The sequence below is a fragment of the Drosophila simulans genome, chromosome 2R, assembly GCF_016746395.2.
Source record: "Drosophila simulans strain w501 chromosome 2R, Prin_Dsim_3.1, whole genome shotgun sequence".
NCBI lineage: Eukaryota > Metazoa > Arthropoda > Insecta > Diptera > Drosophilidae > Drosophila > Drosophila simulans.
Window position 1 is genome coordinate 20,318,226 of NC_052521.2, and position 25,408 is coordinate 20,343,633.

General features: G+C 45.1%; 2 protein-coding genes across 2 annotated transcripts in view; one reads left to right on the forward strand and one right to left on the reverse strand.

Moving 5' to 3' along the window:
* Positions 1-795: 795 nt before the first annotated feature.
* The window catches only part of LOC6735830, a 40,955-nt gene continuing 16,342 nt past the window's right edge, over positions 796-25,408 (reverse strand). Inside the window, exons 3-14 of the mRNA XM_039292902.1 lie at positions 14,005-14,140; positions 10,607-10,815; positions 10,297-10,541; positions 8,431-8,503; positions 7,566-7,717; positions 7,294-7,501; positions 7,106-7,236; positions 6,834-6,987; positions 5,918-6,643; positions 4,552-4,851; positions 3,777-4,180; positions 796-2,877 (exon numbers count right to left, since the gene is read on the reverse strand). Of these exons, the coding sequence (XP_039148836.1) occupies positions 2,311-2,877; positions 3,777-4,180; positions 4,552-4,851; positions 5,918-6,643; positions 6,834-6,987; positions 7,106-7,236; positions 7,294-7,501; positions 7,566-7,717; positions 8,431-8,503; positions 10,297-10,541; positions 10,607-10,815; positions 14,005-14,140 (3,305 nt within the window). The 3' untranslated portion in view covers positions 796-2,310. The remainder of the gene's footprint in view (positions 2,878-3,776; positions 4,181-4,551; positions 4,852-5,917; positions 6,644-6,833; positions 6,988-7,105; positions 7,237-7,293; positions 7,502-7,565; positions 7,718-8,430; positions 8,504-10,296; positions 10,542-10,606; positions 10,816-14,004; positions 14,141-25,408) is intronic.
* Positions 21,891-23,126, forward strand: LOC6735832. The gene has a single exon (XM_002082706.4). It carries the CDS (start codon positions 22,305-22,307, stop codon positions 23,088-23,090), a length of 786 nt encoding a protein of 261 aa, XP_002082742.1. The 5' UTR covers positions 21,891-22,304; the 3' UTR covers positions 23,091-23,126.

The following is a 25,408-nucleotide window of genomic DNA, read 5'->3' on the forward strand; positions in this document are numbered from 1 at the left end:
TTGAATTTGCTGCCACACGAAATACGTCAGTTTCTCCCGGGGGAGCTGAGTGGAAATGTGCTCCCCATCCGAGAGCAGCACACATGTTCATTTGAATGTCAACTCTTGTCGAAGGAGCCGCAGGACATTGGTGTCCTGCTCGAATTACGCATCTACTTGACTGGCACTTTGTAACTGTCAGGGAATCTAACGAACCGAACAACCAAAACGAATGAAACCAAACTGAGTTCAACCGAAAGTTAAATTTTCGTTAGGCAAACGCGAAAAATGATTCGTGGATGGGGCGGTGGCGGCTCATTAATATCAATTTATGAGCTGAGACACGAAATTAGTCTGTGACAAGTTTCGCCGCAGGATGTGGACAAACAAACAAGCACCCATAACCCTCCGTCCTGCCATCCATCCATCCATCCCTACAACCACCCACTCACCCATTCGTCCATCCATCCATCCGGCACCACTCACACATGTGGTTGCTTTGTTTGAGTGCGCCTTTTTGGGTGGTTGAGTGGTTTTGGTGCTGCGTCTGGGGTAGCGTTAATTAATTCCAAAAGTGTATTGCGTGTCCTGCCAAAAGGACAAATATGCGTACACGACTCATGTCCTGTGGTGAAATGGGCTTGTTACGGGTGTCTGTACTCTCAGGCCCCCACTGCCGCAAATTATGAGAAATATTTCCAAATAAATCAGAGGAAACGAGCTGTCCGAGCACCCATGGAGTTCACTGTAGGGAATGGAAAGTTTGTTCGGGGCTTACCACTTTTTTATTCCCTCGTTTGAATTAAGCACAAAAGCTGCAGTTTTAATACACATTTTGTTCTTTATTTGTTGCTCACTTATTTTCACTTGTTTTTCATCATTTGCAATATTAAGTGTTCATTTGCTTTACATCGAAGGGAACTAAATGAAACTGAATGATGCTCGCTCCGAACTCGGAAAATAAATATTCAATTCGCTTACAAAACAAGGGTTAATTAAGAAAATATATTATTGCCTAACTTTATATTTGTAGAGTCGATAGTTCTTAGCTGCTAAAATTAAACTAAATTTCATTCTTAAGTATTCGTTTGTCCAATTTATAATTCGAGTCACAATTCAATTTGATTTTGTCATTGAAGAAGCACTTTCGATGTTGGTTTTTCTCATGGTGGGAGAGGGGGGTGTGATTGTGATCGTGGAAAGAATCAGTAAATGGGAAAACTTTCAGTTTGACCTTAGAGCGACTACTTTGAATTGGAAAAGGGCTTTTCTTTGGGCAGGTAGGTGGTTGGCGGAGGAGACACATTGAACTTTTGTTTTTACTTGCTTTGCGCGCAGCTTAATCATGGATACATACATATCATTTATATATTCGTACTATATAGATTTGATAAAGTTCTCGACAACAGATGCTTATAAAATTTCATACCACACTTAACAAAATATGATTCGATGCCCATATACAAGTACTATATAATCCATTTCAATCCACACCACATCGTATTGTATCGTATCGTATCGTTTCGTTTCGATATACCCTTTATTTTTTAAACTATATAGTTTGCGCCTATTTCAGATTCCTTGTGGGCTGCTGCTGCTGCTGCTGAGTTGTGCTATATGTATTATGTCGATATAGAGATATGCCATTAAATTCTGTTATTTATCATATATATGATCAGGGGGATAGTCTTTTCGTAGATTCGCAATGTGACTAACTAAGTTCAATTTAGTTTAGGCTACATTAAGTGGCTAAGTCGTAAACTAGTTTAAGTATTAGCTGACCTGATCCTAATTTAAGTTACATATATACACATCTATAGCTTAACTAGTTGCGATTCAGTAAATCTCTTAGTTTGGAGTCTAAACTAGTTTCTCGTTAATTTCACAAGCATAGCTCATTGTGTTCACTGAAGTATTCCACTCTTTAGTTGTTATTATTATGTTATGTTTTGTTTGCGCACAAAGACAGAATTGAGTTGTACAGTACAGTAGTAAACCGAATAAATGCTTCTCCTTGTGGCTTCCACTCACACTTTACACGTTAGTCGGGTTCGAAAGCAGTGCTAAATCCAGTAAACGTACGTAAAGGCTACATCTACAATTATGATTCCTTAAACCTAATTTCCATCTGCTCCGCTGCTCCTTTTGTGTGGAAGTCTTGTCGAGTTTTCAATGCAGCTTAACTACTATAATACAGATTTTGGGATTCAGTTACCTCCGCGATCATCCTTAGACGATGGTGGTGCGCTCGGCGCCCAGGGTGCTGGTGGTGCACGTGCTGCTCCCCCCAATGCACACGATCTGACACTTGATGTCCTCTTTGGCTAACTCTCAGGAGCTCACCGTCTCGTAGTTCCCGCCGCCGCCCATCAGGAGTGGCGACTGCACCCCACCCAAGGTGGTGCTGTACGTGGCCGTCTGGGAGCGCGGCGACGTCAGCAGCGACTGGGCCGCTCCGATGGTAATGTTTCCGCTGGTCACCGAGCTGGTCAGGGCCGCCGAAATGCCGCCCACATGCAGGCTGCCCGGGTGGGGCAGCGTGTTGCACGCCCCACCGCCCACCAGGCCTCCCACGCCGCCCACGCCGCCGCTCTGCAGCGAGCCATTGGACTGGCCGCCCAGCAGGGGCATCGTGCAGGTGGTGGTGGATCCGTACGGGGAGGTGGGCGAGGTGCGGGTCTCGTACGCCGGCAGGTGATAGCCGGCTCCGGCCGCCGTGACCGTTGCTCCGCCTCCACCGCCCCCGCGACCCGGGATGCGGGTGTAGATGTTCGGGGGCGTCCTCGTGGACAGAAGGGGCGGCGGGGCGGTGTAAACGGGTCGCTGTACGGCAGGAGCGCGCTGGGGCGTGTTGTACAGGCTGAAGGCAGGATTCGTGGTTAGCGAGAGTTCACCGTACTGCGGAAGAGAAGGTTGGGAAAAGTTTGAAAGTTAGTTTCAATGCACTGGGTGAAATATAATGCTGTTTTATTTATCAAAATTATAATCGAAAACTGAAGTGTAATTACTTTTTCCATTCGGAATATTTAACTAATTTGATTTTTGCTCAGGCTCTAACTAGTTCCCTTTTTTGACCCGCAAACTTTGCGGAGCACTTGCCCCAACCTTTTCGAACCTCCATTTATGACGAGAGCTGACAAAACAATTTCTAATCGAAAAGTTCCCAAACTGACCCACACAAACACCAAGAACTTCTAATGAGCTTGTTAGGAACTCTCAACTCGGAGGGACAGCCCAACGGAAATTCACAAAAAGCCGAGCTAAACAAAAAGCTAAACATTTTTGAACTTTTGCTGGCGACGACTGGCATTTGCTCATCAAAATATGATGCTACGCTCCCCAGAAAAACGAAAAAATAACAATGATAAAACAATGATAAAATTGTAAGCAAAACGTTGCTGGACGTGAAAACAGAGGAAAAGTTTGACTTGTTGTTGGTGCGGAAAACAACGAAACTAATTTGTCTAATTTTTTACGGTTTTTGGCTAATTGGCGGGAAAATGGAAAACACAGGACGAGATTCGAGGTTGCTATATCATGTATTTTTTTTTCGTATGGCAACCGAGTAACTAAGCAAAAGGATAATCAAATTATGCTCTAAATCCACAGTTCATTCCATGGCCCCTCAAACACGCTTTTAATTGAACGAATTTAAAGTCTCTTTTTGAATCGACAGCCAAAAAGTCGGCAACACTGCACGTTTCCCTGTCACCGGCGTGGTAAACCATTCACAATGAGCTCAATATGTGGGAAATCTGTGGGAAATCAGAAATCAGAGGAAATGTATGTGTATTCACCTGCTTGCCAAAGGTGGGCGACAGCGAGGGCGGCGGCGGAGAGGCGGTGTTAATCCGCGTCGGCGGGGTGTACAAAATCCGCTGCGATTCCATATTCAATCGGTCGAAGGCCTTCTCCTCCTGGTGGAACTCGTCCTCGCTGTTGGCCTCCTGGGGCACCACGTCCGGATTTTTGTCCTCGAGGCTGGAGTGGCTGCCCATGTTGCGGGACAGCGGCTCCGCACTGCCCTTGTCCGCCTCCGTGGTGGTGGCATCCGCGCCCGTCCCGTGCCGCCTGCCGCCCCGCTTGCTCCGGAATTTGATAACGATCACCACGCAAATGGCCACCAGAATGAGTGTGGCAATCACGCCGACCAGGGCGCCCAGCAGGGGTGTCAGTTGCACCAGCACCGCCGTCGATGAGGCTGCGGAAAATGTCAAAATGCGAAAATGCGGGAAAATCGTGAAAAACTGAACGCACAAAGTCGGGGCACAATGAACCCGCTTTTGAGAGTGTTGCCCTCGTTCGCGAATCGAATTGGGCCAATTAAAGTGGCCAAGGTGGTTAATAAATTACATTTTGGCATTTCAAATATCTAGATAAACAGATTTCGTGTAGGATTAGTAAATGCAAAAACATTTAAGAGTTCAAATACGAAATCATTGCAATTCAGTAAATTTGTTAAAGAGCTTTGATCAATAAAATGCCAAGATTATTTCCGAAATAAGCTCATCATGTGATTTAATTGGCCCATACATTTTGGCTAGAAGTGACTTCTGCGGCACTTCAACTCACCTGTCCGCAGCAGAGGAGCCGAAAGCGTGCGTCCCCGCAGACGATATGCCACCTTGCTGGCTCCCTGGGCATTCACCGCCGTTATCCGGATGACAAACACGGAGTCGCTGGGCAGACGCTTCACCGTGAACTCCGAGTACTTGTACGAGGCATTGTACAGGATCTGCCGGTTCAGTTCATCGTAGATCTGGGCGTGGAAGTGCTGCGGAATGCCCCCATCATAGCCGGGAATGCACTGGATCTGCAGCGAGTTGGCCGTGGCATTGAAGGCCGTGCAGTTCTTCACGGGTTCAGGAAGGTCTGGTATGAAAAGATAGATAATAGTTAAGTAAATAAAGTATGTCATACACTCAATGGGAAAATCCAAGTCTGTTCCTTAAAATACGTTTATAATGGTTCATATCATTAAGGATTCCATACAATTATACCCGCAACTCTACCTTCCCTGCATACAATATTTATTTTAAGTTAAATTACCGTGTACATTTGAAAATCCCACTGCATCCCTCCACTCACGCTTGATTTAACTGCCCAACTGAATGCCTGTTGATGGCTTCCTGGCCCAATTTCAGTTGCCATGTCCAGGACACTCTAGCTGATGGCCTTTCAAGTTGTTTTCCTGTGGCCACGAACCGAAATCGCCGCTTATTTTTGGGCCATGGTCGGCGGAGGTTTTATAAATAAATGATGTGCCCTGGCAATTTATTGCATTTGATTATCAGATTATCAGGCCGCAGCACACAGATTGCAGTAGTTGCAACAGTGGCAGTGGCAACATGAGCGCAGCAAACATGCAGATGGCGTCGGTAAACATGGCTTTTATGGCTGTCACGGGCCAAATCGGGGAATGGCCGGACGGACAGGAGGATGCTGATGGTGTAGGTATCCTTTGGCCCCCAGGATCTGCCCAGCCACCCTCCCTCCTTCCATCTGGTCAAATGTAAATAACGCGCTGCGATTCACTCGCCGCTTTCCGTACGTGCTGCGTGCCACAATTATCTACTGGCCAGGCCAACAGCCGGATCGAGTCAACATGTTGGCCGTTCGCTCTTGTCCGCCGCCTCGATCTGCAATTAATTAATTTTTTTCGCAGGGTATGCAAGCAAGGATTGAGACCAGGTCCATTCTTTTTTAGTTATATATAATATATATAATATTATGGAATTTACTCGGAATGTATACGTCTTCTCTTTTATTTTACACATAAACTATGCAAGGAATAGAACACAATGCAATCCCAACTCCCCAAGCAAGATACCCCCAAACAGGGTATCGTCAGCTAGCCCGTGCTATCTGATTTCCGGACTCCGCCCCATGCATTTTTCAACGCCCGACTCGACTTGGACAGAAAGAAGTGCACACTCACCGGCCGGCTGGATGTGATACCAACAGGGCGCGCTGTGGCCCATCGGACTGCTGGCCACGCAGGAAATGGCGCCGAAGCTCTCGTAGCTCTCCACGTGGTAGCTGTACACGTTGTTCAGCGGGGGCGAGGCGGTGGTGGTCGGGGGCGTGGCCACGCCGCCTCGGTGGTGCTGCTTGTGCAGGGCCACCAGCCGCTTGCGCTCCGCCAGCTGAAGGACTCCGCCGGAGGGAGTGTGGCTGTCTCCGGACGAGCCGCCGGATGCCATCTGCTGCTGCTGCTGCTGAGGGGACAGCTGCTTCCGCTGCTGCTGCTTGCTGCTCTCCACGTGGTTCTTGTGCACCATGTTGGAGTAGACCATCTGGGTGAAGGGCTGGCCCACCTCGTCGCCGTACTCCTCGAACTCGCCGTAGCCGTCCTCGTCCTCATCCTCGAACCTCACCGACGCCATGCGGCCATGCCTGCCGTGGAGCAGGCGTTGCTGCATTCCGTGCGAGTGCTTCCGCTTGCTCCGCTGATAATATCCGCTCAGGTCCGAACCGGAGGCCAGCATCACCGGAGCCCCCTGGCCCAGTTGGGGCAGCTCGATGAGGCTCTCCAGCGAGTTGTTGAAGTGCCACTTGTAATTTAGATTATCGACTGGATTCGCGTCCACCTCGCAGGTGATGTTGATTGTCTGCTTGAGCGCGGCACGTATAATCGTCGACTCCGACTTGCAAACGGGTGGATCTGGAAAGGAGCAAGTGCACAAGAAAAAACAAGGGGGTTTTAACACAATATTTACTGAATATATAATTTTTAGAGGAAAATTCGATTAGTACATATAACAATTATAAGGGAAGAATATATCATAAATTAAGATGAGACTTCTAACTTCTTCATTGCTGTGTAAGGAGCTTGGAAGAGTTGCAGCACTTACATTTCACATCCAAGTACACCTCGTTGCTGGACACACTGCCCTGGAGATTGGAGGCCCTGCAGAAGTACTGGCCGTGCGAGGACTTGGAGATGCCCTGGAGGACGAGGGTCTGGTTGGAGATGATGATGCCGCGGGAGGAATGCAGTTGCTTATCCTGGGAGGAGATAACAAATGTTATTCAATTACTGCTTGTCCTGCGATGTGTAATTTAATGAAAACTCAAAGGCCGAGACCCTGATGAAATCACTAACTAAGTAACAAATGGAACTTACACTGTGGTACCACTCCACACGTGTAATCGCGGGATTCGCCTTCACATCGCACTCCAAGTAGACATCGGTGCCCTTCAGCAGATTATCCGGATCGAGAGGGGCGCCCAGGTTCAGGTTGACAATGGGTGCATCTGTATAACGGTCGCATTCAATTTCGGTTTACAGCTCGCGCATTGGGGCACACTTACGAGTCACATTGAGCACCCTGGAATCCTTCAGATAGAGTCCGGTGTGTCCATTGCCCAGAGTGGTCATCACCGTGGTGTGGCCCTCATGCAGCTGCTGGGAGGTAATCCCCGCATTCAGCGAAATGGAGCACACCACCTGGCGTTCATTATCCTCGGGAACGGGAATCAGCATCAGTTCCGATATGGTTGTGTTCCCATCGGAGGACGTCTATGGGATTTGGAACATATTTAGCTAAGTTTGCCACTACATTCCCCATTGAGTGGCAACTTACCGAAGAGGTGGCTCCGCGCACAATCTGGCCCGCCTTTGACCAGATTATTTCCGGCGGAGGACGAGCACCAATGGCCGTGCAAGTAACGTGGGATCGGGTTCCAGCAATTACGGCGTGGTTAAGGCCTTGCAATAGCAAACTAAGAGGGGGAACTGCAGGGAAGTACAAAGTAATAATTTGAATTTTAGCTGCAATAATTGTTTATAAACAATTAAGGTAGAACACCATGCTAGTTCCCATTAATCACTCATGTTATTTAAACTAGGAATGACATAGCCAGTATGAACTGTAATTAATAAAATATTTAAAGGCCTGTTCTAACGAAACTAGTATAGTCACTGGGCTAATTTAAAATACTGCGTAGTCTCTGATTAACATGGCGGAATTGAGTTATTGCCACACAAGGACATCGCGCACATTCCGCAGTGCCAAGGATGCCGCTTAATTTCCTGCCCATCTATAACCAACCTTTATGGAAATGTTCATTATTTATGACACATTTTATTATGCCCATCACTGGATGTCCCACCCGAGGGAGCCACAATGCGATTAGCATAGCGCCCCGAACCACCTGGAGGCCACCTGAAAACCACCTGAATCCGCCCGCATAACCATAAATGCATGGATGTGGATGAATATGCGAGTGGTCGGGCGTCCTTGCGGCGGAATGACAAAACTTTAATTACATTAATTTCCATGAAAATGTCACGCCCAGCGGCTAAAACACAAACAATGGCCCCAAAATCCCTGAAAGCTGACCTTGAACTGCCTGCCCCTCCTGCTGGGTGGCCGCAAAAATTATACGAAATGTGGACACCACTGGGGCCATGCATTCTATTAAAAGCCTTTCGAAAAGGACACTTACGATTCATGTCGAGGATAACCTTCTTGGTCAGCGCTGGAACCACGTGGCCATTGCTCGCCTGGCAGGTGTACATCTGGAATGGGGAGAGGAACAGAGAGAACAACAATGAAACCCGATGATTTATGCTCATTACAATAATTGCCTTTTACTAATAATAGCGGATTCCATTGAAATATCGATGATAAATCATTCCGCTGAACATTTAATTTTAATTGCGGCAAATGTGTAGCAAACACGCACATACATATATACATATAAACATATATTTGGCCAAAAAGCAAGCAGCCCACAAAGCCTAATCAATTATGCTTTCAGCTGGAGACAGAAACCGAGAGCAGCCACAAAGAGTTCAAAAGGTCGGCGAATGCAAGTATCAATATCATAAATTCCCCTGCTGGTAATGCGATACTTCTTGGGACCGGACCAGCCATAGCCATATACATATCGGACATTTTATTGGCCCAAACGAACAGTGTGTAACGCTTTTGGGCCATACAAATATTTGCATAACTTCGGGGTTCGCCGCACCGCAAGTCTCGTTTCGATTGGAAAATTAGGTCATAAATTTCTATTCGGTTACACAAGAATACCTAGCGTTATGTGGAGATACTTGGGTCTCATATTGCGGCTAGTGGGGGGTCTTCTGCAGGAAGTCCTCTGTCAGCCAGTGGCTCATTGATACAGCTAGGTGTTTATTATGGCCCGAATGGTTTTTGATCTTCACATTTGTTCGATTGGGCGAATCCAACAATGCCCACCACAATTCATAGCCACAATCGCTTTAGCTTGTTTTAGGTACTTAAAGTTGGCCGTTTAACAACTAAAAGGCTTAGCCAGCTTAACCAACAGTTAAGTTGGTTTAAATATACTAAAGTTGCTTATCATCAGAAAATCACTCAGGAGGCCTTAGTAATCAGTGCATTAGATTTGAATGTTAGTAGGTATATAACAAATAAAGAACATTTAAATAATTCCACTGTAGAATCTGCATACTGACAGATTTATCTTTAAAGTATATATTCAATAATTTGACTCTAAAAATCGCTCAAGACTGCCGCTCCAGATCATCTTCTTAGTGTAAGCTAATAACTTTTGGTATTACACGAACAAAACTCAAGTGATTCCTCTCGAGCCATTCATCCACGGCACAAAAGACCTGACCGACTTACAATTTGCTGTTGGACGTAGAGCTGGTTGAACGGAAACCCAGATCTGAATGGCAGGATTAGCGCTGTCTAACAATAATGTTCATTACATGGACCAAAGAAAAATCCGGCTTAGAATCAACAGAACAGAGCAGTCTTGAACAGTAGGAGGTGGGCGTGGAAAGGGGGCTCCTCTCCGGGGAAGTCGGTGCTGTCCAGGGGGAGGGGTTTCTCCATGGAGAGGAGGGTAAGCCGCACAAGCCACCCAGGGAACAATTCCCAATGCAGCCGGTTGCATTTGATTTCTATTAGCCATTGTGCGGCATCGCTTGCCACACGGAGCGCTGTCATTAACGGAGGCCCTCGGACCAAGCCGTCCATTGTGACCAGCCGAAAATAAATGGCCAACTGGGCCCCAAGGGGTGGAAGCCAGAGCTGCGAATCTGGCTATTTTCAGGTAAGTATCGTGGACTTCAAGTTAACATCACCTGGCTAGAACTCCACTCGGTTCCATCGCTTTAGCTTCTTTCATAATGGATTTAAGACTAAAACGACTTAGTGCATAAGGTGATTCTAATGGTATTCCAGTGGCAACACTGATGGCCAGCAAAGTCAGGGGGTTTGGGGTAGAGCCATTGTGCCAGAAGGCTCTTTGTGCGCAGGCCGTAAATATGGCTCACGACATTTGAAGCGAGCAGTCCAAAAGCGCTGGATGACTTACCGTGAGGAGATCCTTCCGCTGGATGTTCTTGAGGCGCAGGACATTCCGCACGGAGCCGTCGGGCAGCACCTGAAAGGAGTCGTCGATCAGGGCGTGCTCCCGCCACCAGGAGACCCGCGGAGGAGGAACTCCGCCGCTCGAGAGGCAGGTGAGGTCGATGCTATCGCCCTCCAGGTAGGGTCCTGCCGTCTGGTCCCGGATCTCGGCCCCATGGTGGTCCAGGATGGTCAGTGCAGTGGGTGGAACTGTGGAGTAGAGATGACAATAGGTTGGCTGTGTACATAACAAATGGTTTATATGCGGAACCCACCTAGCACTGTCACATTGATGCGCCAGTTACGAGTTGGTGACTTGTGGAAGTCCACTCGGCACTTGTAGAGTCCAGCATCGGCGGTTTGGATGTTCTTGATCCGCAGGGCAGGTGGATCTGTGTCGTGGTGGAAGTGGGCCTTCTTGTTGAACACACTTTCATCCGCCCAGGGAATGCCCAGATTCAACGGACGACCTCGTGCATCGAAGCTGTAAGGAGAAATAAAATAAATAAAAAAAATTATAAATAATATAATACTTATAGTGATATTTCCTGTAAATGAAGAATGACTTGATTAGAGCCTACACAACTTGTTCCTTCTCCCTGGAAACTAATGACACATAAAAGCCCTTTTGACACGTTTTTCCAATAGCCAATACACACCTTCAATTACCGGGCCTTAAAAGGCCAAGTTGTGTTAACCTGGCTCATTGATTTTATTGTCCCAACAATTGAGACAACATCGGCCAGGGAAATGTGTGTCAAATCCGGGGAATCCACTGAAAGCGGAATACCTAATTAGCTTTCCCCTGGGCCAAACTATTTTAGCTACACTACAATCCGTGGACTAAAATAGATACCGGGGAAGGGGAGCAGGGCATGAATGGCCGAGGAGAACTTTGTTTTTATTGTTATGGCCAAACGCTTTTGTTTTATGGCCTTGTCCAATGCATTTTGACAAAGTGCCGCATTAAATGTCAGCACAGCCCAAAGGCCCCAATCCGAAATCAGAACCAGGAATCGTAAAGTGCATTTACAGAACTTTTGATTTCCATTGGCTTTCGCTTTTATCTCCGCATTTTTTAGCATTTTTAAATGGTCACATTTCATTTGGTTTCAGTCTTTTAATTTGATTTTTCATTTTGTTCTGTTTTTTCTCTGTTTTCAGCACTTTGTTTGCTCTTTTTGTTGGGTTTTGGGTGTGAGGGCTCTGCAAAATAAAAAATAAAGCAGAAACACATTTTTGCTATTTATGTAAATGCCTTCGAACGCCCCCTAGGCATCACGCCCACTTGGCCCACAAAATCGTGTTTTTCCATTTTCATTTTATAGTTCACTTCAATTAATTAATTGATCAATTTAGGCCTGTTGTATTTCGCTCTTGGCTTAAGCGGATTACCATTTTATTTTCGTATTTTCGTATTTCCTTGAATTTTTATATCACTTTGTTTTCCAAATGAATTAAATTCTTTGTGGACTCTTTTGGTTTTTTTTTTATTTGTTCTGCATCTTTTTAAGTAGCTTTAAAGAGCCCACAAAGTATTTAAATGCTGCCTGGAGTATTTATGCTATAAAAAGCACGTGTTGGCCTTTAAAGTTTTTTGTTTTACTGCTCGGAAATGGGACACTTTGGCCAAAAAACAAAGATAAAGGTTTATGGTTTCTTAGGGAACTTGGCCAATTTAACTTTTTGTCTAAATAATGCACACAAATATTATTAAAATCCATTTAATGGCTGTACTACTTTTTATTCACTCGATTCAGATAAACAAACTCTAGGCTATCATCTAGTTCCTCCCGGATTATGCCACAGTTCAAATAGATCATAGCCCCATTCCACTTTGGATGATTTATCATTGGAGCCAGTGTTCCAAACACTCTTTCGAGAAATGCACTCGAAAACGAGAAAACCCCTCCACCGAACAGGAGTAAGTGGCACAAGATGGATGGGAAATTTGTTAATGGATTTTAAACATAATTAAATTATGTAGCGAAGTGAGTGTGAGACAGGGACAGAGGTTATCCATGGGTAATCCATGGCAATTGGAAAACAAATTTCTCGTGCAATTAATCTCTCGACCTTTGCCAGCCAGCCTTTTGGCCATATTGAAAGTTCCAGCAAGCCAGAACAGAGCGTTTGAAGCAACAAACAGAAAGCGGAAAATTTATGAAGTGTGGGAAAAGCAAATTAAAATTGATGGAAAACAATAAAGAGGAAATGCGGGCGAGAACTCAGTTGAGTGGAGTGCAGAGGAGCTTGGGGAGGGGATATCTGCATAAACCTCAACTTTATGCGGTCGTAAAAGTGCCCCCCCGTGCCAAATGGTAATTGCAATCGAGGGCACACTGTAGCTGAGACCACAGGAGTGCACATTCTACGGCAGCGAACTTTGACACTTTGATTTGACATCATCGATTTGTGTGCCCGAGAACAGACGAACGATTTTAATGGAAAATGAAATAAAATTCAATTTCTGGTCTATTGCGCATCTGTCTACTTGAGACTCCACTCGACTTCACCTGGCAGCCAGGCAGGCAGCTCCCCACCTCAGGAACCTCTTCGGATTTCCCTGGAAAATGGCACAAAAGTATAAAGTTGCCAACGAGAGACCTTTGAGCCGAATTGCTGCTGCCAATCAGTCAGTCTATACAGCACATATACCATACACACACACACACTCACATTTCCCATCTGCCAGGATCTCCTGCATCGCCATTACTTGCGACATTTCCTGGCACACTGCCTCACAAAATGCCTTTTCTTTCTTTTCCTATGAGCTCGTTAAAAATTGCCAATGCGCGAGCAAGACACTCAGGAAAAAAGGAAGAGAATTCACTAAAGTTAATAAATGAAAGTTAGAGTTAAATAAAATATGAAATTCCTGCTTGAAACTCATATGAAACTGCTGACACTTTAATAAACAAAAACTTTACAATCCCATAGTACTCAAAATGTATATTAGACCGTCCAATCATTGGTAATTGCTAAATATTACGTACACATTTTTTTCCAAGTGCTAATAAAGCAATGAGGAGGAGGGGGTGGGTCTTTTTTACCTTAACCCCACCTTCATCGCTTTTTAGCCCCCGCCCCTCACGTTGGTTCTTCTGTGTAAGTAATGTTTATATCGTCAAATTCAACATAAATGCCTCACGTTAATAGAATTTATAATGAGCTAGCGCCTACTTTGGCTGCCGCAGTATGGATTTCTGGTTTCCACGCCCCCCGCCCCCTGAACACCGGGAGTTTCTTTATAATTGGCTGCCGTTCCCAACGGTATCGAAGTCAAATCCATTTTGGGTCCTCGGCTAATTCCAGAGAAATATCAACTCAACCCACAACCTACCCCCTAGCGAAAATATTAAGTGAAATTCATTTAGCTGACACTTTAGCGGGGCGTTACTGTGAAATCCCAGGGGCGAGGGATGTGCGGAATCCAAAATGGATGAGGCTGCGAAGTTAGGTGATGAGACGAAGAAGGCTTAGAGGGATTTGGAGGGGGATTTCGCAGGGAAGATGACTGCCTTAAAAAGTCGTGAGTAAAAATAAGGAAAGAGGTTTAATTTCGGATAAAGCGCTATGATAAATTGAAAAATAAATAATATTTCCAGTAAATTCCCGAAAATCACTTAGGCTTCAAAATGTTTATAAAAAGTGTAGTTCGATTTTAACTTACGTGTAGATGGGCTTCACGTTTCCCTGGCGATACCAGATGACCAGCTGCACCTTGTCGACGATCCCAGTTCCGGGCACCAGATCGCATGGGAGCGCCACCTCGGAACCCACGGCAGTCAGAATCTCGGATAGGGGTCCTGAAAGAGGCAAATAGATTGTAGAATTAGCATAGGTCAAGGTACTTTATGAGTTAGCCCCGGCTATCGCATTTCCAATGGTTTTATTCGCTCGTGCGGCTTCGCCTAATTGAAATATGTGACCTCTGACCTGGCCCTATCACCAGCCACATCGCCACCCGTCCTCCGTGCGTGGATGTGGGTACAACTATAAATTGACTGACAGCTTGATTTCCCTTTGATGATAAAGCGGGTTTGCTGAAAGGGCTCAAGCGCCAGGCGGTCACTCCATTGTGCGGATTCCGACATGGAGACATCATCGGCGCAGCGAGTGGCGCCTCCGCGCCACGTTCCACCGCAGTTCCGCACGGACCAGGTCGATTTGGGCGAGGTTCCCTCTGCGGCGACATCTATTTCCATTCGATGGCACCGCGCTGTGCGTGCCGCCGCCCAGGGGGGCAAAATGGGAGGCGGAGCGGTCTTCAATTAGTCGTCGCCCTTTGGAGATGGGCGCGTGACACGAAAGTGCGGCAATTTCCAAGCAAAAAAAGTCTTGCCTCTCAAAAACTCCTTGTAGATCCTTGGTCTTAGGATCATAGCATATATACCTTAATTATCATTTAATTTTAATCAAACCTAGTTAAACGACTCCTCACTATTTTGGGTGTTGGCAGCTTAGAGCCCCCCGCAAACAACTTAGACTTCATTGAGCCGACGCAGTGTGTTGTTGTTGATTGGTATGTATTTGGTATTATCAGAGGGCATTGTAATTATACAAATTATATTTTCCATATTTTGTATTGCAACACCAGCAGCAGCAACAACGGCTTGGCCTCAGAGGGCGTGTCGTACGTGCCTATATGTGGATGTGGAGAACCCAGCGCCAAGTCCCCCGTAACTTTATTGGGTGGGCCCCCACGATGGGGGAGCCATCGAATGCCTTTCCAAATATTAATCAATATTTATCTAGATTAGCTGGCTAGGTGCCCCCTGCACTGGCGATGGGACGGCTCTTCCTGTTTATTTGTACTGAAATTCAATTACTTTAATGCGTTTCAGTTCGATTAATGGGCATTTTATAACGATTAGCACACGGGCGTATGAAAATGGGAATCCGTATTATTGGCATATGCGCAATGCAATGCAGATGGGGCTGATTGGGTGCTATGGAAATCATACAATTTATTAGAATAGTATGGCGATGAAAATTGGAATCTGTTTCGGTAATAATGAAGAGAATTGCCCAATCTAAAATGTCCGAATTCATCGATTTCCATTTCTTTGCGCGGTTTCATAGGCATTTCCGGATTTCCGAGCGCCATAAGTAACATTTGCCATTAGGCAATCCAAATCGGAATCGAAATCGGAATCCTCTACCGATATGCATAAACACACTCAAATAAATTAGATGCCACATGGTCGATGGAGGGGGGAGAGGGGGCAGAGTCAAGAGGGCGAGGCGCCACGAAACAAAAATAAAATAAAATTGAAGCAATTGGTAATCGGATGAATGATATAACTCATTGGGGCCAAATGCAATTTGTTATGGCTCCGGAATGGGATTTGTATTTGGATTTGGGTCAGCAGATCAAAGTGATTAGTTTCAGAAGAGTTCAATTACTAATTGCAGAGTCCGTGCAACAAATGTTCACACACTCGACGCAACTTTTGCAATCGATCTTTGTCCGAAAACTTTGAAGTCCGTCGGAAATGGAAATCGGTATGTGGGGCCTCTGAAAAGATTTATTGTCACATGCCCTCGTATTGATGGAGCGATCGCCCAGTGTGCCAGAAGTGCATTTCAGTGTTTTTTTTTTTTCGCTCCAATTCTCTATTTCCATTGGAACGGCAATATTTTGACAAATTTAGTCGGATCTGTTGCCTGACTGTCGGACATTTGGCCGCTAATGGTGCGTGCAACAAATTTCCCGCATCATGTATTCTATAATTAAGCGGATCGCCGCGCCTCAAGATGTTGCGCCTTACGCGTCCGATGTTGTCGCCTCATAATTGTGCCACTTTAAGTGGGCGTCAACATGATAGGGCCAAGTTGTTGGATCCTCTTCCTCAAAAACAGACATTTTCGTATATATACATTTCCGACTGATGGAGATCACCACGCCGAAGAACCAATTCTGGTTTCCCCAGCACTCGATTTTGGAGGCAGCGGGCGGCAGCTGGGGAATTTATTCAGGTTCGTGGAATATGGAATCATGTGTCATATTCAATGTTCCTGTGTTCGGGGTTCTTGGAAAGCGATAATAAAATGTTCATTCTATGATGTTGTCGGGGGAGTTACCCCTTCCGCGTATTTCCTATCAGTTCACAGCTCAGTCAAAGAATAAAATTTATAGTCATGTACAGAGGAATAAAATCTTTGGAAAATTAAGAAAAGTATATAAAGATTACTGGCGTTGTGTGAGGAGTATATTCAATACTCACTCGCTTCGTATAGAAGCTAACTATAAACATTTAAATTTAAAAAACCAAAGTGCAGAGATTTAGTTTAAATTAAAAGCGGATGAAACGTGGCGGAAAGAGCGTGCTAAATAGAAAAACATCGAATTTATATTCCGGGAAAATGCATTTAACCTCTGGATGGGATTTTCCCGCTCCATTGCATCCCGCGGCGAAAAGCATCCATGCAGCCCCATTCGCTAAGCTCATTTAGAACTTTTATGAAAACAAACAATGGCCACGGCACTTGGCCATTACCCAGTCAATCAGTCATCCATTTAAATCCCAGCCAGCGCGTCCATCCGCCGCCGGCTATTTATTTATTTATTTGTTTGCTTTGACTGCAACTGTGAAAATATTTTGACAATAGCCTCAAGTGATCCCGATCGTTGGCCCCCTCCTGTCGATGGGGCAATTGTTCAGATCATTTGTATTGCCCAACGCTGCGGGGGATTGGGCAAAGATATGGGCGAAAGCCTGTGAAAGCCCCAGTGTGAGATCTTTGAAGCTTTTCCTTGGCGCCAACGAGAGCACAACAAACAGCAAGCCCATGCTGCAGGAAATAAATCAAATTAGATATGTTTACACTGCATTCTGGCGATGGAGGAGGGGCGCAAATAGTGAGCTGGAAAGCAGTGCCCACAAGTGGGTTCCCACCCACAGAACACGGCACCTGCCTGCTGCTCCACCAACAATTGCCGGCGACAAATTGCCAATGACTCAAACGACACCATCGCCAACAGCAGCAATTTGTACAGCAGCAACTTGCAACACAGCAACATCAACAGCAACGGCAATTGTCGTAAAATGTTCCTTTGATTTTTCCATTCTTTTTGTAGCCCTTGTCTTGGCTCGCTTTATTTCCTTTATTTCTATATTTTCAAATAACAACGGCAACAAAGTGGGCAGGGATCCAACCAGTCCCCCCCTCTTGCTTGCCACTTCCCTTTCCCTGCACGTGACCAATGACAATTTGCGATCCACTGGCCATTTATGACCCCAAGTTTAGTCGTTCCAGTCGTTTCAGTCGATGTTGTCGATTGGAGCTTTAATATTTCCTGCAGGCGGCATTTGTCGAGTCTTAGGCGCCTCCATCAAAATGTCGTGGGCGGATGTTGAAATGGCCTGGGGGGGCGGGGTCGCTCATAATGCCAATAATACGATTGCCGATTGCTTTATGGCCCAAAGTGGGGGGAATTGGCCAGTGGAACGAGTGACAGAGTCACCTAAATTAAGTCCGAAATTAGCCGGGCTTGGTTCTGAGTGGCTCCCGTTCCCAATAAAGTTGCTTTGTTATTCCCACTGCCTGGGAAGTTGTAAAATATGGAAAATACTCGTTAGACCCTCGCTTTCCCTCGCAGAAGCTCTGAGTTATTTTATTTGATTTTCATTGGATTGACTTTGGGCTTCGGCCCTTGGCAAATTACTATTATGCATGAAGGAGCAACATGAAGACGGTTTGGGCCCGCTTCTCAGGGGTATTTTTGTATTTTTCAATTGGAAAGAGGAGCCAGAGGGGATCCTCTGGGGATACGTCCGAATATTGAAGAAATTGAGGTCGGATAAATGTCGGAAATGGGGCTGGGGGTAAGTGAGGTCAGTTTCAGCTTTTTGTTGGCTGTGGGTCAATGCGTTCAATGTAAAGTAAGTTCCATCGTTACGCTGATGTTTGTTTAATGCATAATTGTTAAGCAGATCCTGGATTTTATGTTCCTAAGCACACGGGGAAATATATATTAAAGAAATCCCTTACTACTTTTGGGGCAGTAGCCATGTCTGACCCACATCACCCATCCAACCCATATACATCCACTTTTTTACCTTAGTTGGCATTGCCTTAAATTAATATTTATATACAACACACCACCTACTACTTGGTATATATGTACTTATATTTTCACCGCTTGGCTTAACTTTATCATAATCTTGGTTGAAAAATCTAACGCTCGCTGCATTCGTGGCAGCCGAACTAATTTTGTGATGGATTACTTAGCCGAGCGGGGGCATCTTATATATTATAGCACTAGAGCCACCCACCACCGATATGATACACTGCGATATAAACCTTTGAATGTGTAATAAACAAGAGAAACGCCAGTAATTCGCCTTAGTTCTATAACATTGAGAATTTTGGGTTTGTTAAACATTCGCTTTAGTGTTGACGCGGTGCTGAAGGTTCCACTTATCGCTTCACCCGGCCGTCCATCCATCAGCAGTCTCCTTCCTCCGACTTATCAACCCCACCTGACCACTAATATTGCCTCAAAGTGCATTTGCCTTTGTTGACATTTGTAAAATGCAAACAGAACACGCAACGGCCAAAGATAGTCCGTCTGGAAGGCGGTGGAGGTGCCCAGATAGAGACTCGGATACGGATAGTCCAAGTCTCGGTGCCAGACGGAGTAGTCTCGGTGCAGCGGAGCCATCACTCAAAGTGATTAGATCGCCGAGCGGGTAATCGAGTGTAGCGCTCAAGATACGGATACACGGTTACACGGATACGCGGCCGGATGGATGGACGGACAAATAGATAGATAGATAGATATATAGATAGATGGATGGATCCCGATTACATATGTGGGAGCTGCAATTGGGTTCTCGCTTTTATTTCCCCAATGGGGCAAGTTGGGAAAGCCAAATGGAGAGGTCGGAGTTCTTTCCGAGTCGGGGTTGTCTGTATTTACGATATTGACACTAGAAATCGTGACTTTTCCATAATGAACGGGATTTACACGTGTTTATGGCAGGTCATAAATGGTTCGACACCTAAAGGAATTTTTCTCGCTGCGTTTTTACCCTCTTGGCCCATTTCCCTGGCGGTAGTTTCCTTTTGTAGTGCCACACAGAGCAAAAGTCAATGCTGCAAATGGAAATATTATTTAAGCTTTCTACCCTCTTGCAGCACTTCTACTCCAAATGTACTCAAACATGGCATTTTTAGCTAAAAGGATTATTCAAGTTCCTTAAACATTCAGTTTTATTTCGTGAGTATTTTTCACCGAAACGGGTACATAGTTTCATATGCTACTTTCGGAGTAGCATCCACGCCGCTTTCCACTTATCGACTGATTAAATTTTCCGAGTGCATCCTTTGCTGCTTTTCCTGTTTGCGAAAAGCGAAGCTTTCAGACTGCATTAAGATGAGTAAGTGGGAACTTCATTCGGGTTTTCCCGACCCCTTTTGCTTGCCAGCGAGACACCTGGCGTTCCACCTTTGACAAAGCTCAGACAATCAGAGTGCTTAAGTGCTGCTCCCCAAACAAATGGGACTTCGTCCCAAGTTTCGCCAAAAGTTTTCTTAAAGTCGCCGCGGAGGAAAGTGCACCCACTTCAAAAGGGAGGCCGTCGTTTGATGATGGGCGGTGGGGTGGGTGGGCGTCGGGTAACCTAATCGTTGTGGGACATGAAATTCATGCCGCATCAAATTACCTATCCTAGAGACTTCGAGCCGGAGAAGAAGATATTATGCAAAATAATATATAATTTTGATAGCACCCAATTTGAGCCTGTCATAACAAGACCGACCCCGGGTTCACCCCCGTCGACCTCGTCCGGAGGAAAATCGATATATGTAAAAAATGTTTGCATGACTTTAGGAAATTTAGCAAACTTTTTCCTCCGCTTTTGTTTTCCTTTCCTGCTGCTTCTGCGTGTGTGTGTGTGTGTGTGTGTTAGCCGATATGAGAGCTTCATTGATATGAAAAATATCTTTTAAATGCAATAAACCAACGAGGAAACGATAGCGACTGGGGTTGGGCGGCTAAGGCGGTTTAGGAAAAACAAGACTCATAAAATTAATATGATATAATAAAGAAAAATTTGCAAGCTGCCAAAAGCATAACGATTGATTCTGAATTATAGCCCAAGGGGCGGATGAAAAAAAGACAAAGAAAAACAGCGTACAGCGGTGGTAGAAAGAATACAACCCAGATGCTTAGATTAGGCCAGATTGTGCTACACTGAAAGAAGTCAATGACTGATACATACAGCTCAATAGCATATGTGGGTTTTATGCATAACTATATACTATATACCTAGATACCTTTATCAGGAATAAGAAAATCAGCTAAATTATAATCATATTATATATTTGGTAGTGGAACCATCAGTTTACCCCGCATTACTGACTGAGTAGAGGGAGGGGGGAGTGTGTTTGGGGAGACGGAACAGAGGACCCAAAATCAAATCGAATAAATAACACGCAGAACCCCCAAAGAAAAAAGAAACAGCGGCAGCAACCCAAATATGTTCGGCAATCAATGGCAGCCGAAAAAGAGAAGAAAAACTTTCGATGCCGCAAGGAATTTTCCGAGGGATTAGGGGAGCCACTGGGGCAGGGCAGGCGGTGGAGGGGGGCGGTGCGGTTGGCCACTTGCTCCACATGCAGCGAAATTAATCATGGCATTGTTCGGCGCTTTTCAAAATAATAAATACTTCAGCGCGACTATAAAATAAATTACTCAAAATCATTTCGTCTCACTAACGCAACAAGGGACTGACACTCTGAAATGGGGGATGGATGCCATGTGACTCTGGGCACTGGATCGTGACAAAAATATATACACGCATATATTCCAAGATTCGGGGGTGGATCGTGCGGCACAGTGTCAAGTTTTCCGTTTCGCTTTTCCCCCCGCGCACGTGGCAACTTCAAAATGAAACGCGCGAAATGCCCGGGGAATTTGTTGATCATTAATAATGTGGCACAAAAACATTTCAGCCACTTAGGAGCCATGAATGGGCGCAATTGAAACGGGAACAGCTCCCATCGAGAATATGGAGAAATAGCCATGTATCACAGCAGCTTCTTGAAAGTTAATTTAAGTTTATCAGTCAATGTTTAATAAAGTTACCAACATTTATCTAAGCCCGCTTAACATTTAAAGCCATGCCGATTTATGTGAAATTGAAACTAAATTTATGTGCATTTCGCTGCATTTTCATTTCACTTTCCACGCTCCACGATCTAGTCCTAAAAAAAGTGGAACAGCAATATTCGTATTCCCATTTTTTGGCTGCTATTATTATTTTTGTTTTCATTGCATTTTTTTCCCGCTTTCATTCTGTTTGTTTTTCGGCGTCGCAGCCACTTCCGCTCGAAAAAAAACTTCGGGCTTTTGTTTCGAATTTTTTCCATTTTCATTTTGGAATGGGCAATGGGAATATTTATACGTCAGCGCCTGCCTTTCCACACCCACCGCCTCCTTGGATATTACCCTCGTCTGTTGTGTGTGCTTCTTTTTAATTTGGAGCAAAATGTCAAAAAGCTACAGAAAATTAAGTAAACAAACTATAAAGGCAGATTATAAAGACCCATAAACATAAACAACGAGAGCGGCGGTGCTCCTCGAGATATGCAAATGAATTGGAATAGGAAATCCGAGGGAAACTAACTTCAACCGTTGATAACTTCATTAACAAATTGGATCCGAGATGCGCCGAACTAAGAGCAGCTAGTTGTAAATTATTCGTGAATATTCATGGAGCGAAAAACGCTCCGAAAACACTTTAAAAGGCGTCTCATAAATTTCCCGGCCCGACGGTTTTTTTAAATTTAATACCATTATACAAATTATTTATTCCCTGTGGACTTGAAATTATTTATGGCCTACGGAAAGTGATTTTTGCATTTTTAAGTGAGCTCAAGCATTTGATTCCATTTGGGCGAAGCAGCAGCCTTTGCTTGTGAGACAATATATCTAAATTCCAAGTGAGAGGAGGATAAAAAATGACCGACCACCATTCAGCACATCCAAACGAGGAGGAGGTGATTGGGGACATCTACTTGTCCCTGCTTTCGCGACATGCGCACAGATATCCGGAGGACGGAAGCCACAAGTCGTGGGTCCTGCCGCGCATGATGGTTCTGTTCGCCAGTGGGGACATGGATCAGGTTATAGACGCCATAGTCACGGACATGATCCACCCAATTGGCACTGAACTGGTGGCCAGTGTTCTGGTCGAGGAGTCCATACGGGACGAGATGATCAAGAAAATCCGAGCCAACTTGAAGCCGATGAGCGAGCGCATCCAACACCATCCCAATTACCTGAAGACAGTGAAGCTCATCGACCGCATGAACTGCTCCACCATTCACATCGAGGAGTTCGAGGAGTCGGATACGAAGAAGCGCTATGGTCGCCGGATGAAGGGATCCCCGTTGATAGTCTTGGATTTCCCCCAATTCTATTTCGGTGACAAGCCCACCGCCGTGATGACTTTGAGCACCTTCCGCAATATGAATGAGGTGGTTAAGTTGCATTCGCGCGAAGGTCTGAACTTTGACAGTATTTCCGTGTGGTCAGCCAAGTTGGCCCAGTGCTTCGACCTGCTCACCAGGGTGCACAAGGTGGACCAGTGGACCTTCAACTGCACCAAGGAGTCCATCAAGGTTCCAAAACTGCCAGCTCAACCGACCACCACAGTTATGATCGTCAAAAACATTCACTATGAAGTCCACGTCATTGGCGGAAAGATCAAAACTATAGCGTTTCCAATCGTAGATACATCATGAGCTGTGCTTTTATAAATGTATTCCAAGGCAGTAAGACACGCTTTTGTCCTGTTTTTGTAATTCGGCGATTGGAAGGGAGCTGTACCCCCACTGCTATTGCTGACTTTTCCTGGAAAATCCACCCATCAATCGGTTGGAGAATATTTATGGGCCGAACGACTCTAATTTGTAAATCTCAAACCCATCGAACACACACACGCGCGACAGATAATTTGTCAGATAATGGCTCATCTATCAGTTTTTGACAAGATTGATGGCTAGATAATGCGATTGATAAATCTCCATTATTTTTCAGCATCCTTTCTCTCCATTTTCCTCGAGTTAATTTGAAGGAAATCGGAATGCGGGGGGCGATTTTCCCTCCACCGCTGAGACAATGATTTGATTTTGGCCATGTCACTTGCCATGTCATCATCCCTCCGGAGAGGTGATTTCCCTCCAGATTTCCACACGCCCACCATTTATCATGGCGTAGGAGGAAGGTGCACAAGGAAAAATGTTTGCATTTACTTGACATTCAGGAATGCCAGGAATTGCTCTGCCCAGCTAACATCTATTTAACGTGTAATATGACATGCAACCCTAGATCATTACTTTAATTACCATTTTATTGTTGGGATGAAGAGTTTGTTTCAGTGTGCACCATCATCTAAGTAAGTGACTCTCATGAAATCGAGGTTTATGCGGCAGGGGCAATAAAAGTGCCCATTGATTGGCATCATCTGTCGGATGGAATTCTAGCCCAATCACACACACTGGCCCATTAATTCCAAGTCGTTTGCAGCCCACATTGTGATGGAAATGAGGTGACAGTTACTGCCCCTTCGAGGTGTGATCGTTAACTTGGCCATAAGCCAGAAAAAAGGGTTAAAAGCGTCAGGGAATTGATTTCAAATCAGATTTTTATAAACGTTTCAGTTTCAAGCCCTTTAGTAGTAAGAATTATCTCCAAATCTAAACCTTGAAACTAATCTTGTTAGATAAGGAACTTAAACGACAGCTATGAATTTAATGTGCCTGCTCGAAGTTCAATGAATTATTTAGTGGGTAATAAGCACAAGTACTGATTGCAGGGTATTTTGAGCCAAGTGCCTTCTTTCTCACTTTCCCTCGAACTTTCCCCCTAATAACATTAAAAATTGATTTCAATGACTTGTGAGACCACACAAGTCGAGCCAAATTAGTATCCCTAGCTCCAAATTGGTTTTCCCATGTCATATAATTTTGTCAAATTACCAATTCACTCCGCAAGACGACGGTATCGATCAAATGGATTACTATCGATTTCCAAGCGAAGGGAACTAAGTAAATACTGGGTTTTCTGCTCCTTGCTCTCTATTTTTGAGCCACTCCTGCTGCTATAAAAATAGTTGAAAGCATTTCCCGAAAAAGAACAAGGCACAAACAAAATAATACACAGCAAAACAAAAACAGCAAAACAAAAAACAACATCAAAGCGGAAAATCGCTTATGCAGGAAGCACTTTTCTTGGTGGCTGAGATTTTCCACATGCAGCAGAGGAGGAAACCTCTTATCCTAACCCGCTCCCGTTTACCCCTTCCTGCTGCTCCTTCTCCTCAGCCTCCTGCTGTTTCCATTACATTTTTGTGTGGGAACGTGATTTCAGCATAATTCCGTATATCAGCGCATAAATGGGGCATGCCACACGTTCGCTCGCTAAAACGGGGAAAAGGACACTCGCGGCGAATCCACAGTCACGGCCACAGGCTCAAAGGCAGGACATCCCACCAGAACGCACTCACTCGCCCGGATTTTGAAGCCAGACTGCACTTTTACCAGTTTATTGTCCCTGCCCCTGCTAAAATATCCGTCCAGGTCAAGTACATTCCACAAAATCTCCTCGAAATCCCCACACAAATATGAGAGCAGGCGGCTCAGCACATCAAGGGTGTTCAGTGTTCGAAATAAAGTCGGTGAAAAGGCCGAAAACACTTTGACTGATTTGTATGTGGAGCACACATGAAGGTGCACAGGGTGTGGAACGAAAAGTTTCTATATGGCATGGAAATATATAACAAATATAATTTATGACGTTCAATTCGGTATCTCAAGTGGTCTACTCTATGGAGCTATATTCTGTTTTCACTTCTCCCAAATTCTTGGTCCACCCTCGCTGACCACTGCGATCTGAACCAAAAATGAGGCGAAATCCATTGATTCATTGAGTGCCAATTTACAAATCGAAAAGGCAGCCGCCAATGCACAAACGGCAATCTCAAGCGGAATCAGAATCGGAATCGAAATCGGAGCACACACGGAAATCGGGAGGGGGCGTGGCAAAGGGGTAGGACTCTTTG

Coding starts and splice junctions, on each gene's coding strand:
- LOC6735832 (XM_002082706.4), top strand. CDS start 22,305: ATGACCGACCACCATTCAGCACATCCAAACGAGGAGGAGGTGATTGGG.